The sequence below is a fragment of the Apostichopus japonicus genome, chromosome 13 (genome assembly GCF_037975245.1).
Source record: "Apostichopus japonicus isolate 1M-3 chromosome 13, ASM3797524v1, whole genome shotgun sequence".
Taxonomy (NCBI): Eukaryota; Metazoa; Echinodermata; class Holothuroidea; order Aspidochirotida; family Stichopodidae; genus Apostichopus; species Apostichopus japonicus.
This window is the reverse complement of record NC_092573.1, coordinates 26454260-26473182: the sequence shown is the minus strand read 5'-3', so window position 1 is coordinate 26473182 and position 18923 is coordinate 26454260. Positions and strand designations below refer to the sequence as shown.

At 37.0% G+C, this 18923-nt stretch overlaps 1 protein-coding gene across 1 annotated transcript; it reads left to right on the top strand.

The window, feature by feature from the left end:
* The first annotated feature begins 3027 nt into the window (after positions 1–3027).
* Positions 3028–18025, top strand: LOC139978508 (RNA-binding protein 8A-like). Its single transcript, XM_071988794.1, has 6 exons — positions 3028–3187; positions 6401–6460; positions 7629–7703; positions 8164–8300; positions 9153–9283; positions 16867–18025. The coding sequence occupies exons 1-6, from the start codon at positions 3124–3126 to the stop codon at positions 16883–16885; spliced, it is 486 nt and encodes a 161-aa protein (XP_071844895.1). The 5' UTR covers positions 3028–3123; the 3' UTR covers positions 16886–18025.
* Positions 18026–18923: the final 898 nt, after the last annotated feature.

Below are 18923 nucleotides of genomic sequence, written 5' to 3'. Positions count from 1 at the left end.
ACATGCACTGTTTTTGTTTGTTTTTTATCCTTGCAGCCATAGGCTAGACTTTAAAAGCAAATGTTTTAATACTTCGAATTTGCAGATTTTGAAGGCCGATCGTTAGGCAATAGGTCAATCACTAGACACATCAAATAATATAAGTGATGAACAATAAATAAAAAAATAATTTAAAAAATGAAGAAAAAAACTCCAACACTAAGCTGGCAGAGACAGAACACGTGCACATCCCTGCCTACAGTTATTTATTTCATGTCAAACATTTAAGTAAGCTTAAAGTTATGCTGTATTGGCCCCAAATTTGCCCGATTTTCAAATATGTTCACCTTCAGTCTAAAATTCTTAAATTGTTTTATTAGCACTTTGGAGGAAGTAAAAGGGGTATATCATAACATGCATGCTTTGTTTGTTAGATGAGTATAATTGGATGCATGGAAGCTTTCTTGACTGAGTTTACTCAAGCTTCCTTTTAAGTTGTGAGATCCTTGCTTTACATTTTACTCAATTATAATAATAATAATAATAAATTACAGCGACAGGAAAGGCACGATCGTCATAGTGCGGGTACGTGGACCAGGAGTTAATTGCAAATGCGGATGATTGGAAGAGCAAAGCGTAACTGTAGTTGACCGAATCAAAGGAGTAAAAAGGTCGATCAGTGATATATTATACTGTACTTTGTTCACCTATAGCTGAATAGTGCATAGTCTTGGAACTCTCTAAAATAGTAATATTTTTTAGGAAATCTTACTTTTCTTGTGTTGTGTCCTTTATTCGTTCCCATATACTCCTAAGACTGATTGCTTGTGCAAATTTTATCTATATAGCCTAAGTATGTGAAAGCGGCATCATAGAACCCTGGAGTTCTTGAATGACGCACCCAACATATGGTCAAAACTTCTTTAATTGCTTAATCTATGTCAGGAAAGCACAATTTCATTCTATTGATTGATCAAATAGGGTTTTACTTGTACATTCACAAGCCATGCATTCGGGAGGGTGAGTGGTGGTGGCTACCAGAGGCATGAACGTAAGCATATATTTCTGATTACTTAATGGCAGAAAGCACAGTGAATAATCATATTTGAAGTGTGGGAATTGTGTTTGTGATACATTGCATCACTGATGAGCAAGATTTCTTTAGGCACCAGCTGCCTGCCTGTAGAAATCTCCATTAGTTGTTCACATTTAATAATGAACGACAGAGGTCTTCCCGGCAAACCTGTCCGACAGATTGGTGATGAGAATGAGTTTCTCAAATCTGTCTCACTGGCACTAATACACATTGATATAATTGGCGATAATAATAGACTGTGCTTTGAACGACACCGTCAGGGGGTATTGCCTCCTATTCGTATTGAGCAATATCTCGGCATAAACTATCTAAACGGTATCGTACTAGTTTAAAATCTGATCCACGGTCAGTTAGGTAGTTTTCAAGCTATTGCAGAATAAACATTAAACGTTCGCATATACTAACCAACCAATTTTGTTGGATATAAGTAGAAAATGAAAGACGAGATGCTGCCATTTTGTATGCACTCACAGGACGCGTGAGTACATACAAACATTACGTGTTGCTGCCCGCGTCAGAAACCAAAATGGCGTGCTTGAAATCGCTGGTGGTCTATTCAACTGGTCAGTGGTGAATTTAGTTTTGACGGGAGGAATTTATTTTGGTTCGGATTTATTTCCGGGGGTAATTTTTTGTTAGGACGGGATGCGGGATGAGTTAATATCGGACGGGTAGATTTAATACGTGCGGGGTAAAATTAGTTTCGACAGAGTAAATTTATTTTTGACAATGAAAATTTATTTTTGTCGATGAAAATTTATTTTTGTCGATAAAAATTTATGTTGAAGGAGAACATTTATTTTTGATGAACTACAACAATGGGGGGGGGGGGCTCAAACTTGGATGTACGCATGCTATATATAATACTGAAAATAAGTATCGTAATAAATAAAGCAAAGACATAAAACAAAAAAAATCGAGCACATGTGGCTGGATGATGTCATGTTTAGACTTTAGCATTAGACAAGTTTTCAGCCAGTGTGAAAACTAAGTTGTTCATGTTCAACATTTTTGACATCACACGTACCTGTTTGCTTCAAGTTAACTTTTGGCAAAATAATTTTCAACTGTGAAAAATGCTGTTACCTCGAAGTTATTTAGTTTTCTTTGTACACATGTTTGCAAAGTAGGAAAATAACACTGAACTCGATCGTAAAGAGTAACATTCCTCTCCTACAACTTTCATCAATGATAAAATTGTGCTTATAATAATGATAACGACCACACTACCGTATATGGCTATTCTTCCAGAGTAGTTCTTCTTTGATAAGAAAAGTGGTTCATTGTGTGACCTCAGCAGGTTACCACAAACAATAAGCTGGTAGCTGAGAAAATAAACCACATATACGCTAATGGCCGTATTACAGATTAATGATCAGTGTACCACACTTTGGCAACACGTGAAGAACATTTTCTTGGCAAAGATATTACAGAAATTGGCAGAGTGCAATATCAGTGCGGCAAATTTTAACATTTTAGTTCAAGTACCTCTTTAATGCGGCCAAACGGTGAGAACATGTATTCCCAAAAAAATTACCCGAAGATTATAAGTCATTATCCTTTACTACGGTTTGCTTTCGAAACACGCGTCGTAGTTGCAGAGTAGTATCGACCTCTGTTTAGGGTAGGAGCGACCAAAATTTACAGTAGAAGCACCTTCCGTTTAGGGTAGTAACGCCACTACTTTACTGTAACATCGCCACCTGCAGTAGCAGTAACGCCACTTGTTTAGAGTAGCAGCGCTACCATTTTACAGTAGCACCGTCAAATATTAGTAGTAGCACCTCCTGTTTAGGCATCTCCTGTTTAGGTTAGTATAGTAACACTACCTGTTTAGGGTAGTGACGCCAACTCTCCTTCTTTTGGCGTTCCATAGGTTCGTTCAGCAGCTTTCCAGCATTTCAAAGTTACTGTATTTTGGTTACCTGAGGATTTTTAGCGGAACTACTGTGTATATGACGCTTTGAACTAAGCTACAGTCTTGGCGTTTAATCAGTTTGATATACAATACACGATATTTTCTAATAAACTTCTTTTGTCGACTCATCATGTCCTCTGATGTTTTAGACGTCCAAGTAGATGAAGAGTTTGCTGTCGATGAAGAGTCAGATCGTAAGTAACGTGTGTAAAACTTTGTGTTGAATGACAAAATGTTGATTTTATGATAACCCATGCTGGCGTCCGTTCCGTAGGTTTCCCTATCCTGCCTAACGCATTGGGGTACAGTGAATATTGCGTACATGCTTACATTATTTTGTAAAGCCTAAGCTCATAACCGCTTTGATATTACTAGTGATACGGGTACCCTGGAGCCGACCGAAAAAAAGTACGACGCGGGCCAAGCCTTTACTACACGAAATTCGTAAAACTCATACACATCGTTCTCCATCATCAGTGACAATGAGGGGGGGAAATCATGTGTATTCTTCGCTAATTTCATCATTTGGTGATACAGCAAAACCTTGTTGATCCGAACCAGTTGGGACTGTGGTACGTACGGATACGTGAAAAATTCAGATGATCGAATTTATTTACAACATCCCCTTTATGTGTTTGTTTTGTGGTATACAAGCCCCCATTCTTATGGTCATGATGAATAATGTGGGTTTGTCAAGATATTATAGATATTTGTTATCTCTGCATCCTTTTATTTTGAATATTCTTAAAAAAATCATGAAATTTTGATACATTCTTGACTTTATCTCACAATTGACTAGCCCGTGTAAAAGTAAGTTGGCGTGACATTTCGAATTGACTAGCCCCACAAGTAATTCAAAGCAACATGTTTACTCATTTTACTGTCATGCTTGCATCTTTACAATAGCAAGTAACAAGCCTTTTATTATGAGTCCCTGTTATGAACAATATAAGACAATAGTTATTCTTCTCTTCACTTTTGTGTTTCTATCAGATTTTTAACTGAGGAACAATAGCACAATGTCACCAAAGAATTTAGCTGCCAATTCCACCTTATGCTAAATGGAATCACCCCTATTCACTGTTGAACCATCAAAACACTTGTAGAGAACTCTGACCCATGTTTATGTAAACAGGTTAACAAAATGGGTATATTCTTCAATCATACAATGAAAACACACAACTTGACCTAACAAACAATTCCATAGATCAATTCTCTGTATAACTTTGCACCATTGTCATGCGGCTAACAGGAACAATAGCTTGTGTGTAATTGATGCCAGCTGCTGTAATGCAAACACTTTTCATAATCGCATTATGGCCTTTCTTTTCTTTCTAAGCAATCCAATGAGCAGAAACTAGTATTGATGCTGAAGGAACAGTTTAGTGAAAGTATTGAGGGCTTTTTTGTTTAATCTTTAAACAATGTTCTTTGTGGTTGTTTGAACTGACTGTTACCGACTTACCAGTATTGTTTACAATTTAATCATTACAATATTGTACATAAGTAGGGGGGGGGTGAGAGGTGGGGCTAATCATGACATTTGTACCATCCCCACAGTAGTGGGGGGCATGTGTGTGTTTGGGGAGGGGGTTGGGCACTGCACAAGTGTCAGTGACATTTCTACTTCCATCTCCATTTAAGTGCAAATTTGACAGTTCTTCAGTCATGTTGGGGCTTCGTGTTCGATATTTTTTATCTTTTATCAATATTTGTAACATCTGTGGAAAAAAAGTAAACATGAAATATACCGAGGCCAATTATGCCTTGTCATAATTTATTAATATTCAGTACTAGAAAACAATATAAAAGCGACCCTGTTTTACTACAAATTTAAAGACTTAAGTCTAAGTGTTTTCTTCTTGAGTTAAACCCAGTTGGTCAAACAGAGTAAGGAATCATACAACGAAGTAGGGATGCACCGGATATCCGGCCCGGATAGTGAGCAATTATCCGGTTCCGGTTCCGGCCGGATATTTTTCAAAATCCGGCTGGATCTTTTTCAAAATCTGGCCTGAATTATTCCTTGAAAAGGTGTTGGTATTAACTTAAATCAATATAAACTATTTCCAAAAATTAATAAAAACATTCAAAGTAAAGAAAAATTAGATTTAACATAACATGTTTAATTTATATTTAATCTCATAAATGGGGTCTTAATTTCACCTTCTCTATAATATGCGTATACCTCACCAAAGATTTGCTACTTGTTTCATACTTCTACTTCTTATTAATGATTTTCTTTTGTGTAATGAAAAAATCCGGTCCGGCCGGATTTCATGTACTGTCCGGCAAAATCCGGTTCCAGCCGGATCCAAAAATTTGGATCCGGTGCATCCCTACAACAAAGTCATGGGAGGGATAGGCTTGTACTTTTCAAAATAGATTGCAAGCACACAGTTTCATGCATATTAATTTTGGGGGGGGGGGGAATATAATTGTCCATTCAATAATGCTTCTTGAAGAAAGTTTGGCAAAGAGGCATTGACATTCTGAAATGTGCACAGTCATGTTATATACTAAGTACCAAAAAAAATATCTAGGCTAATACTTATATGGACATATACCACCGGTGAAAGATGAGAGACTGGATCCAATACACTCGCCAACTGGCAAGTACAGTAACATTTAGATTTGACGACCAAACAATGCACTGCAATTCATGTTTCAGCTACACTACTATTCCAAAGCAACCAAACATTTGAGGTGTGTGAACTGCAATAATTGCAATAATTGCAGTTATCAAGCTCACCTCCTTTTGTTTAGCATTGTAAGATTGTGATCATTGCGATAAACTGTTTATCAGGGATTAATGCAGTTAAGTCTATTCTGCAGCTCTGGTGAGAAGTCCATTGTTTGTCCTCGCAAGCATTATCTATAATCCTACATAGTTAATGCTCTTTGTCTAGTCACAAAAGAAGTATGATTGGAGTGAATTGACATAAAAGTTCAAGAGCAGTATTTAATATGGATCCATGAGTTATTACATGTGGCTTGTAGAGCTAATATGACAAGTCCACAGTTCACTATTATTTGCCATGTTATTGCCAAAGAAGTCTGTACCAGCCTAGATGTGTAGCTTCACTGTGACTGTGACATACGATTTCACAGCATGTTCGTTCAGATTGAAAGATCCTAAATAAAACATGCATTAGTATTACAGCACTCAATTGTTTGCTTGTGAACTTGCCTACTTGTTTGCAGCTCTTCAGATCCCATGGTTCACTTATAGTTTTCTAAAATTCTGAACTACATTTTGTGTGTTAATTTATCCATCACATATTGCCAAAAGCAGTAATTGAAGCTTGACTTATTGAGTCAATGTTGATTGAAATGTAATTTACTGGGAAAGGGACTGAAAAAACCCTCTACTGTGTATAAAGAACTTCATTTAATTTATCTTACAGAAGGAATTCAAAAGCTAAAAGAAAATGTGAAGAAGAAGAAAGGAAGAGGTTTTGGTCAAGGTTGGTATTATCTTCTTTTGTTTTAAACTACATAACTCAGTTTTAATTCCTTCAGGCTTAGATCTTTGAGTTAAACGTCCATTTTGCACTTTTGAGATGTTAGTATGTGTTTCTACTGTTTTGCTTGCATTGAAATACATACTGGAAGTACAGTACCAATTGGACTTATCTTAGTTGTACTGGCAGTGTCATTGCAATTTCCTCAAAATTAATAGATTTGTGCAATAACAGCATATAACACCAGTCGAGGAGTCGGTATGTTATCAGAAGAGCAACTGCTTATTTACAATGATGGCAACCTACAGTAAGTTACTTTAAATCTAGTTTTGATACACAGGTATTAAAGTAAGATTAATTGTGGATTTCTATTTCATTTGTGTACAGTATTTCATTTTCTTTGAACACATTTTAAGAATTAAAGGGAAACTGTTATTGGATCATTTTCAAAATTCAGTTCTGGCCATGGTTGCCTCTAATTTTACTTAAATAGAGTATTGTTGATGCCAGTCCACAGAAGGTTTAGAATTATAGTTTGAAGTCTTGACATCAACAGGTCACAGCAAACTGTCTGGCTGTACACATTTATAAATGCATATCATTAACTAGCTGAAGGACTTCTTTTGATCATAGACAGAGAGAAGGGTGGCAAAAGAATACATACTTTATAGGTAACTTAGTGCATCAAAAATGCAAAACTAATGAATGCACCAATCTTTACATTCTTACTTGATTGTATTATGAGTACCACACTATCCACTATCCATGATACTGTACTGGAATAGAGACATAAGTGAACATAGCGCTATTATACAGTAGAGTAGCACCATAGAATGCTAAAAGGACTGAAAGCTTGAAGTTGTAATGTCAGTTTTACCTTACAAGTTTATGATGTAAGTGTTTGTTAAGTGCTTGTCCTGAGCTAGTACCAAATACTTTAAATCAATAACAATATGACTACATTAGCATCTGAGCTTGATCACTGAGTGATGAACATGGTATGAGTACTTTAGTATCCAAGTACGTTCAGGTGTGAAACAGAATACTTGTAAACAAATTACTTAACTACTATTCACATACTGAGTACTAACCACATAAGTAACACAGATAGTACTGCATGTACAGTATACACATACACGTTCAGTATGATTTTATTTATGTCTGCATTTAGAAGGAGGAATCAGGACAGCTGATGATGACTTTGAACCATTGAAAGTTGACACAAGTGAGAGTGGCCCACAAAGATGTGAGTAGTTTATGCAAACTGGCCTTGCCCATCATTCACTACAGTATATTACTTGTACTGTAAGGCTTGCAGAATGAAAACTTGTACTGTAGAAATAGTGAGGAATGTATTTTATTTTAACTGTGCAGTAGAGTGCTTAGGAAAGATGCTGAATAAGAATGTTTTGGTTCCTCTCATATGCCATATGGGGAACAATTATATCCCATTTTATCGCATTTCAAATTGGTCAAGTTGCTATATAAGTGTAAATATGTACAGCGTTCACTCAACAGGAATTATAGTATTCCATGAGGGAAAAATTCACAGCCTTGGAAAATACTACACCAAATTGGAACACTAAATTACTCCTGCCGTGGTACAGTACCTGTACTTTCTATTCAAGTTTATAATCCTTTTGTTGGTGTGGCCAGCGAAACCTCAATGATTGATAATCCTTAATAATTCTCTCTTTTTCCAAAAGCTGTTGAAGGATGGATTTTGTTTGTGACAGGAGTTCATGAAGAAGCTTCTGAAGAGGACATCACTGACAAGTTTGGTGAATATGGGGAAATAAAAAATATGCATGTCAACTTGGATAGGAGAACTGGATTCCTCAAGGTAAAGTAATACATCTGTACATCAGGTGTCTAGGTTCTTAAGCAAAGAAGTTATTAGTTTTGTTCTTATTAGTTAAAATGGTGAAAGTGTTGGTTGGTTTATTCGCAAAATCATTGTCTTTTTCAGATTGTTTTGTACTGCCGATCACTTGTGGAATAATTTTAGTTTTAGTTCATAATATTGTCCAACTGACTTGTAGTATGCGTCCAGCAGCATGAGAATTAGTACAATTGAATTCTCCTTGATATAAGTGTGATTAGGAGTACAAGGCTATACACTAGGAAACACTAAATCTTTCATTTGTACCTCTACTACATTCCAAATGCCCCAAGTACAAGTGCTGTATAAGTACAGAGCCACCAGGGTGAGTAGAATGGCAGACCCACTACAAACTAAGTATATACTAAGTATATAGTATTAATAAGTTTGTATGCTACGTGATCTAATACATAACTAGCAGTATTCTCCCTTTGATTTCTTTCTGGACAAGACTCCAGTTATGTTTGTGACCACAAAATCAAGGAAGACACAGAGAAGGATATGTGTTTTAGTTTCAACAAACACTTTTAATCTCCATTCTCAAAACAAATTGACAGCAGTTGTTTCCACAAGTTGACCAAAATTGGCTGAAGTGGATTAAAACCAGATGGTCTGAAAGCTAGGTCCCCCATAGAAAGTGATTGAACTGAATGCTACATGTAAGTACAGCCAATGAGAGGTAAGAACACAGCCTGGAAATCTGACCATGGAAATGTGCCACAGACCTGTTTAGTGATGACAAAGTTCTAGTCCCATTTTGTATCTATGTTCTACTGTACAATACTGTTTAGGTTTTACTGACTTCTATTTCAGGGATATGCTTTGGTAGAGTATGAAACATTCAAGGAGGCTCAGAAAGCAATCGATGCTCTAAATGGAACAGAAATCCTAGGACAATCTATCAGTGTTGATTGGTCCTTCGTGAGAGGCAAGAGAAGAGGAGGGTAAGAATAAACAAACTATCTTAAACATTTGTAGTCTGCCACTACCGCATACATTTTTTTAGATTCTTTTGTGATAAAGAAAATGGGACAAGGTCCATCAGATTTTAAGCACCACAGATTCAATAGGTCATGTGTACACCAAGTGTTACAGTGCTTGACAAGGTGATGATGTAAGTTATATCACACCATATAATTCTAAGTTTTCTTATGGCCTGTATATATATATATCATACACCTTATATATATATATCATACACCCCACATATCATACACCTTTATCATACACCTGTTTCTTTTGTTTGCTCAAACTGACAAAAGTCAAGCACCATTGTTTCTTCTCCACAGATTCATAAAACAAAGTCATTTACATTCTAGGTAATAGAAATAGAGATATGGCAAAGGAAACTAACTGCTCATCCACCAAGAGTAATTCATAAAATTATGCAAACAATAGAGGGAGCTCCATTATCAAAATAAGCTGTGAATGAAGGAAATGATTTGTTGTAAAGGTCTTGATGATGTCACCTGTCAGGTTGGTGGAAGCACATTTCTTCTAGAATTTCTGGAAGTGACCTGTTAGCCAAAGGGTACCATCACTGAGTTCCCCTGTTAGCCAATGGGTACCATGATCACTGAGTTCCCCTGTTAGCCAAAGGGTACCATCACTGAGTGTCCCTGTTAGCCAATGGGTACCATCACTGAGTTCCCCTGTTAGCCAATAGATACCATGATCACTGAGTTCCCCTGTTAGCCATTGGGTACCATGATCTCTGAGTTCCCCTGCTAGCCAATGGGTACCATCACTGAGTTCCCCTGTTAGCCAATAGGTACCATGATCACTGAGTTCCCCTGTTAGCCATTGGGTACCATGATCTCTGAGTTCCCCTGTTAGCCAATGGGTACCATCACTGAGTTCCCCTGTTAGCCAATAGGTACCATGATCACTGAGTTCCCCTGTTAGCCAATGGGTACCATCACTGAGTTCCCCTGGGATTATAGACTCAACCTTAGAGACTTGTGACAACTGCTGAAGGAATCTATGGCTAAGCAAATAGTACACCAACACAACAATCCCCACCCCCCCCCCTTTCAATTAACATTCTAGATGGAGAAAAGCTAAATGTTTACAGGCTTCATAATCACATGCAGAGGCCCACTAGCTCTGAACAGATGTTATAAGGAATATGTTTATTGATATGACAGCAACGTGTATAATATATAGTGTTAGTTGGTGTAGTAACTGCTGTTAGTATAGGGATGTGTATTTTAATTAAGGCTTTGTACATTTCTCTTTCAACAACATCAATAGGTCTTAACAGAGTATATCATGTAATGTTAGAGGCATTCTGGGAAAGACAGCATGGAGTCTTTCCCAACACCAACTTCATTTAATTGATTTATGTGGCTGTCACTATGACAGTCATCCACTAGGAGGAAGCTGTTATTTATGTTAGACATAAAGGTGCAGTGAAGGTTAGAAGGAACTGTCCATCAATTGACAATGTCTCACATTAATTTTCCTTGGTATTTACATGATGATGTATTGTCATTTGATATCATGATGTTGGTTGATATAATATCTTTGTCTGGATGATGACCTACTAATGGAAACCTTGTGGCTTGATTTATCTGAACATGAAGGAGTCTTACATGACAGTTGATCTCAGATATTATTTTTCATGCCAGGAGCTATATATGATCTATTTGATCATTCAGTTTACCCTGTAGAGCTACACAGGCATAAGAAAATGTGTGTCAGTAAACTAGGGGCACAAGCAAGCAATGCACTGTAAAATTAAAATCAGAGATGAAGTTTGAATGTTGTCTCCTCAAAGGACTGCATCAAACTGTGGGCAATTCCGTAAAGTCGGACGTACATTTCGGACAGTTTGTTGATCCATATCTCAATGGCTATATATAGGAGATAACTTTTCATTTGGGTTTTATGGAACATCTACCTTGTACTATTCTTGTATGGAGTTTCATTCCTTGTCTATCTAAATAAACTACAAAAATACTCAAAAAACCTCCCTGTGACGGACGTACCCAGAGAAAGTGACTTTTTCAGATCGTAATTTTCTTTTGAAAATTTCTGTGAATTGGGATGGGATGCAATTTAAAACTTCTATACATGTTATGAAGAAGACTCTTAACTACACATATCAGTAAACAAGCAGTTGAAACCTATATCACTTCCCTGCAATATATTCAAAAATTCCTCTGTGACGGACGTACAATTTTTTGTGACGGACGTACACGTGTGAAATTATATAGTAAATGTACGTCCGTCACAAAAAAAAGTGCTACTTGGTATCCCTAAAATTTTAATTTGTGACAGAGCTTTACCCAGAGTTTCCATTGTTGACAGATGTAAACAATAATGCAGCTCATTTACTTGTGGCTAATGGAACAACTTAGGTAAAAGTAATAGTAAAAAGAAGGTTTACCCTCTCACAAAATTTCTATTCTATTGGAAATCTATATTTTACTTTAAGTTTTATGCAAATCATCAATGGTAAGCTCATTTAAAATTTTGTGTGCATCATTTCAAACAATACAGATGTTAGACCCCTAGGGAGTTGAAGTTCTTTAGTGGATCAGAATGATGGGTCTTTATTAATGGTATGAGCACCAAACCATTTTTCTTTCACTTTTCTTCACACCCTGTTTATTTACTTGACAATTTTTTTATATTAAAATACATACATGCTGCAAGCATCTGTATGGATGACTTAACAGCACATTTCAGCAAACAAGAAATTCAGAACTTCAGATGTGTGATACATTGTGTTGTATTGCTTCAGGAGCTCTTAGGCTGTGTTCACATTGGATCCCCTGTTCTTAGTCCTGTGTTGACAATTTAACCACAAATATGTTTCCAAAATCTCCTATTTTAGTGTTCACACTTGAACTCATGCTCCAGCTCTGATTTCCCACTCTGAGTCAATGAAAAAGAAGTTACAATATTTGTATGGTTACTCTCACAAAAGTGCAAATGCAAAAAGTTTATGGCAAATTTCTAATAAAGATGAGTGTCACTAACTTCTGCATGCAGTGTACAGTATATTGATTCAATATTGAGGTGAAAGTGGGAGAAAGAAGTCAGTGTTATAACACTGTTATAACAAGTGAAGTCAGTGTTATAACTAGGGTGTGCATACTACAAATAGCTATTCAGCAGTACTGCTGAATAGCTATGAGAGCATTAACTGGCAATAGTTCTTAAATATCTCATGTCAAGATACAGAGATACAGCGGCACACCCTTGGTTAGTATAGCAACTATGAAACATGTATAAAGGTACAGTAATACACACAAACACTGTGAAGTTAAGGAAGAACCATCTGGTAACTCTGTCCACCAACATAAAACTATGAGCACATGTGGTTCAAAATTAACTGTTCTTCCACATAATGATACCTGAAACCCAACACAAAAGGTAATGAACCTAAAGCAAATGTAGAACAAATTACATCAAAACTATAACATGCATACTACAGCGGTAACAAAATACTAACAATTGCAATAACAGTTCTTGATGACTCTCAGACAATCTTCTAAAACTGATTTATTATTTACTAAAACTAGTTGAACACAGTGTAAAATATTGTGTTGGATATTGAAAGGAAACCTTATGGTCAGAGGGAAGAATAAATCGCAGAACTACAAGAAACAATCTTGTACACAAACAAATAGTTTGTAGCTAATAGTTCCATATATGTCCATGGTAAGTTTGCCTAATAGTGAGTTGAACAGACATGGTGTTATGTAGTTTGTTTGCCTTGATCTCCGGTCACTTTGGTCCCCGAGTCTTCACACTCTGGAACTGATACCCCCCAGAACAGGGGACCAACATGTCGCGGTCTGACCCTGAGAAGGATAGTATTTACATTAGGATGTTGATCTCGAGCAGGGGATATGATTCGGTCGGATCCCCTCTGTGTGTTTTCTAATCAACGAGGTAAATGAATCTGGAGGAACTATCACACAGTAAATACGCGCGTACGCGCGTACCATGTATGGAAGGTCATGTGATGTGTTCCAGGGGGGTACTAATATACTACTCTCCCTATTACGCATGATGATTTCACCCAACTAGTACGTAAATGTGTTTGCGTGCTTAGAGCAGCAGACGACACCCGTTACCTAGCAATAACCGTGCCTGTAGCCTAACGTGATAGCAATATTCCCGTCGAGCAGCATTAGGCTCTGTTCCATGGAGAATTCCGTGGTTGCACTGAACTAAACATTTCCCCACATTTCCCATTTCTACATTCACTTATAGCGTGTAGTAATAACGTTAGGCCATATGAGACAAAGCTTGCCCCTAGAGCTGTATTAATAAGTAAGATTATGTAGAAAGCCTGCCTTCATTTAAGAGAATAAGGTTGAACGTTAGCATATTAGCACTATTTCGTAGGCCTGAAGTACCAGTACCTTCTTATGCCGTTAGTTCCCATGTCCGAACCGACCAATCTTTCACAAAGTCACTAACACTGTTCTCGAACTGCTACAGAGAAATATCAGTATAGTACCACCCTGGAACACATCACATGACCCTCCATACATGGTACGCGCACACCCAATTGACATGAATCCTCCAGATTCATTTACCTCATTGTTTCTAATGTGAACAAGGCTTTCAGGTGAAAGTGTTATATCAATGTAGACAATAGCATACTGAACATGTGGTTCAATACCATGCCATTTCTTTGATATTTTGCCAAGTGCTAATTCCAATAACACAAATATGCTAGTTGACACTGAAGTATGCAATGTTTGCATACCACTACATTTATGCTAATGAAGCAACCGCAAAACTACCTAATATCTGTGTTAATGACTAAATGGGTTTGATTATTAAATTCAGAGGTACTGTAGTGATAAACATGTTAAAATACATTGTTTATCTAAACAAAAATAATGTGACGGACGTACGCGTGACGGACGTACGTGACGGACGTACAAAAATACGTATGTCTGTCACAGCATTTTCTGAAAAAATAAAATCCTAGGGATTAAAGGCACATTATGTAGTTATTGAGTGTTCAAAATGTGCATTGAATTGTAGATGTCTTGAAATCTGGGTACCTCCTTCTGTATGAAATTTTAAAAAATGTGATTTTTCTGTGACGGACGACAATTTACATTTGTACAAAAAGTTATTCTCAGAAAACTGAAAATCCCTGCAACTTTATTTGTTTGTCAACTGAATTTATATATTATATCACTTCAGCAAATCCAAGAATATTTATTCATCTGAAGATACACGGGCAAAAATAGGCATTTTGTTTTTGGGTAATTTTTGTGAAGCAAATTTGAGATTTTTTTGGTTGACTAATACACACCTTAATCTGCCTGAAAACAATTTGTTCTGTGAAAATTAGCTAAATATAATGAAACTTCAGAGTTTTAGCTTTCATCTGATACCCTATATGTAATGATTCAACGTTTTTTAAGTTTTGGTGAAAAGGTTTACTAGTTTACGGAACTGCCCCTGTTTAAATACTGTATCAACATATTTTGTATGCACTGTAAAGATGGGATCCTCTTTGGCTAATGTACTTGATATTGATGCACTGTAAAGATGGGATCCTCTTTGGCTAATGTACTTGATATTGATGCACTGTTAAGATGGGATCCTCTTTGGCTAATGTACTTGATATTGATGCACTGTAAAGATGGGATCCTCTTTGGCTAATGTACTTGATATTGCTACACTGTTAAGATGGGATCCTCTTTGGCTAATGTACTTGATATTGATGCACTGTAAAGATGGGATCCTCTTTGGCTAATGTACTTGATATTGATGCACTGTAAAGATGGGATCCTCTTTGGCTAATGTACTTGATATTGCTACACTGTTAAGATGGGATCCTCTTTGGCTAATGTACTTGATATTGCTGCACTGTAAAGATGGGATCCTCTTTGGCTAATGTACTTGATATTGCTGCACTGTTAAGATGGGATCCTCTTTGGCTAATGTACTTGATATTGCTGCACTGTAAAGATGGGATCCTCTTTGGCTAATGCACTTGATATTGCTGCACTGTAAAGATGGGATCCTCTTTGGCTAATGTACTTGATATTGATGCACTGTAAAGATGGGATCCTCTTTGGCTAATGCACTTGATATTGCTGCACTGTTAAGATGGGATCCTCTTTGGCTAATGTACTTGATATTGATGCACTGTAAAGATGGGATCCTCTTTGGCTAATGTACTTGATATTGCTGCACTGTTAAGATGGGATCCTCTTTGGCTAATGTACTTGATATTGATGCACTGTTAAGATGGGATCCTCTTTGGCTAATGTACTTGATATTGATGCACTGTAAAGATGGGATCCTCTTTGGCTAATGTACTTGATATTGATGCACTGTAAAGATGGGATCCTCTTTGGCTAATGTACTTGATATTGATGCACTGTTAAGATGGGATCCTCTTTGGCTAATGTACTTGATATTGATGCACTGTTAAGATGGGATCCTCTTTGGCTAATGTACTTGATATTGATGCACTGTAAAGATGGGATCCTCTTTGGCTAATGTACTTGATATTGCTGCACTGTTAAGATGGGATCCTCTTTGGCTAATGTACTTGATATTGCTGCACTGTAAAGATGGGATCCTCTTTGGCTAATGTACTTGATATTGATGCACTGTTAAGATGGGATCCTCTTTGGCTAATGTACTTGATATTGCTGCACTGTAAAGATGGGATCCTCTTTGGCTAATGTACTTGATATTGATGCACTGTAAAGATGGGATCCTCTTTGGCTAATGTACTTGATATTGATGCACTGTTAAGATGGGATCCTCTTTGGCTAATGTACTTGATATTGATGCACTGTTAAGATGGGATCCTCTTTGGCTAATGTACTTGATATTGATGCACTGTAAAGATGGGATCCTCTTTGGCTAATGTACTTGATATTGCTGCACTGTTAAGATGGGATCCTCTTTGGCTAATGTACTTGATATTGCTGCACTGTAAAGATGGGATCCTCTTTGGCTAATGTACTTGATATTGATGCACTGTAAAGATGGGATCCTCTTTGGCTAATGCACTTGATATTGCTGCACTGTTAAGGTGGGATCCTCTTTGGCTAATGTACTTGATATTGCTGCACTGTTAAGATGGGATCCTCTTTGGCTAATGTACTTGATATTGCTGCACTGTAAAGATGGGATCCTCTTTGGCTAATGTACTTGATATTGCTGAAAATTCAGTACTTCAGATTGTGGGAAATATCAACATCAAAGTCATTTATTAGGCTCTCCATAATAATGGGCTTGGCAAATTGATCTCCTCAAATATTTTGTAATCAATAATGATTGTTATAGTGGTATATGATTAAAAGAGTCAGAAATAAACCTAAAAGATGTTATCCTTGTGTTTGTATGTCATCGGTGCACTGACATGGATCAAGTTACTTCAGATTTTGTGCAATTGTATATGCAGGTAGTCAGAAATTTGTAATCTGTTTACTAGTCTGGTATATTATAGTGTGATGGTCCCAGTTAGCTGACAATGTAGCAAATTAACAGCATTAATGTTGTTCAACCTTGTTATATTCTATAGAGGTGGACGAAGACGATGATGGACTGCGTAGAAGATCAGATGGGGAGATTCAACATGCAACAAGTCATCTGAAGGAAGAAATAATAACAGCCCCCCATCATTAAGAATATAACATGCTGTATTTGACTGTTGACAGGCAGCTTGAATATGTACTTTGGTTACTTGGTTACTTCTGTACAGTACATATACTGTACCATATCTAATTGTATAGTTAGGGTTAGGGTTCCTAACCCTAATCCCCTCACCCAGGCAGTTTGAATATGTACTTTGGTTACTTCTGTACAGTACATATACTGTACCATATCTAATGTATAGTTTTCTTAACATCAGATTACAAAGATGTACCACTTCTTCTTTTGTTATTTTTTAAGGAAAGATTGATTCTGGGAAGTGAACTTAGTGAAGGTCAAGTTTATTGGTAAGGCAGGAGGAATAAGATTTATTAGTTGAACCAATTCTGGATTACTTCTGTCTTACTTGTTGATTATGGAATATCCATGCCATATTGATGATTACATGCCAATCTATGGTTGTGACCTTTGCGGTACTAACATAAATCACAGGGTGGTGTTTGTTGCTAGCTTCATACTTTGTTGTCTGATACTTTCACTTGCTGTGCTGTTCAGACCAGATCTCCCTAGCTTACAAGAGATTACAACTGATTAGAGTGTAGATGAAATAGATACTGTCAGTTTTGACATTCAATTAAAGGGTCTTCTTCCTACACAGCAACAGCAATCAATCCATAAAACAAACATAAATGTGAAACACATTAAAACATTAACTTGGCATGAAGAAAATAATTAAGTATAAACCCAAAACTCATTTTTACTGTAGGACATTGATGGTAGTATATCAATACAACATAGAGTAACATCTGCTTACACTACAAAATGACAACTGGAGTATTTTAGATTTGTTTACACATGAAAACTTGTAAAACTCATGTTCTGAGTGGCCACTGAGACCATAAAACCTGTTCTATTTACAATTAAACATAGTGTGAATTCTTTAGTTTATTGTTAATGTAGAGGGATTAGCTCCCTGTTGTAATTATTGGATTGATATCCTCTCCTTGATAGCTCTTTAAAATTCCTTGTGTTTTACCTGTATCTGAATCATTTTGAGATGATTGAATAAAGTTTTGTTGCGTTTATCACTCAAGTCTGCAAGGATTGTCTTCTCTTAACTAAAGCAGTGTATATCTGTCACATACACCAACCATTATCAGTGGTGTAGGAAGCTATTCAACAGAAAGTGGACAGGACGCTGATTAGTTTCAGCATTAGGGTTAAGACACCAACCATTATCAGTGGTGTAGGAAGCTATTCAACAGAAAGTGGACAGGACGCTGATTAGTTTCAGCATTAGGGTTAAGACACCAACCATTATCAGTGGTGTAGGAAGCTATTCAACAGAAAGTGGACAGGACGCTGATTAGTTTCAGCATGGAGGTTAAAACACCAACTATTATCAGTGGTGTAGGAAGCTATTCAACAGAAAGTGGACAGGACACTGATTAGTTTCAGCATGGAGGTTAAGACACCAACCATTATCAGTGGTGTAGGAAGCTATTCAACAGAAAGTGGACAGGACGCTGATTAGTTTCAGCATGGAGGTTAAGACACCAACTGTTATCAGTGGTGTAGGAAGCTATTCAACAGAAAGTGGACAGGACACTGATTAGTTTCAGCATGGAGGTTAACCTCCATGGTTTGAGGAGTATTCCCAAGAGGAATTTTTAGTTTTGTATATGCTTCAGTGGCCCAGATGGGACATTAAAATGTTTACTTTTGGTTTCGATGATAATCTTAACCTTTGTATGTGTGTGTGTGTTTGTGACGCCCGGCTTGTAAACACGATGTCTGAAGAAGGGAAGGTCGAACCAATTTCATAGTTGGTGTGTAGAAGTACCACATTGAGTACAAGAAGCCTATTTTCTTGTGGAGGTCAAAGTCATATGTGGTCACCAGGGGTCAAATTGTGAAAACCTTGTAACCACGATATCTCATGAAGGTAAGCTCGGGCAAATCTCATATTTGATATGCATATGAACC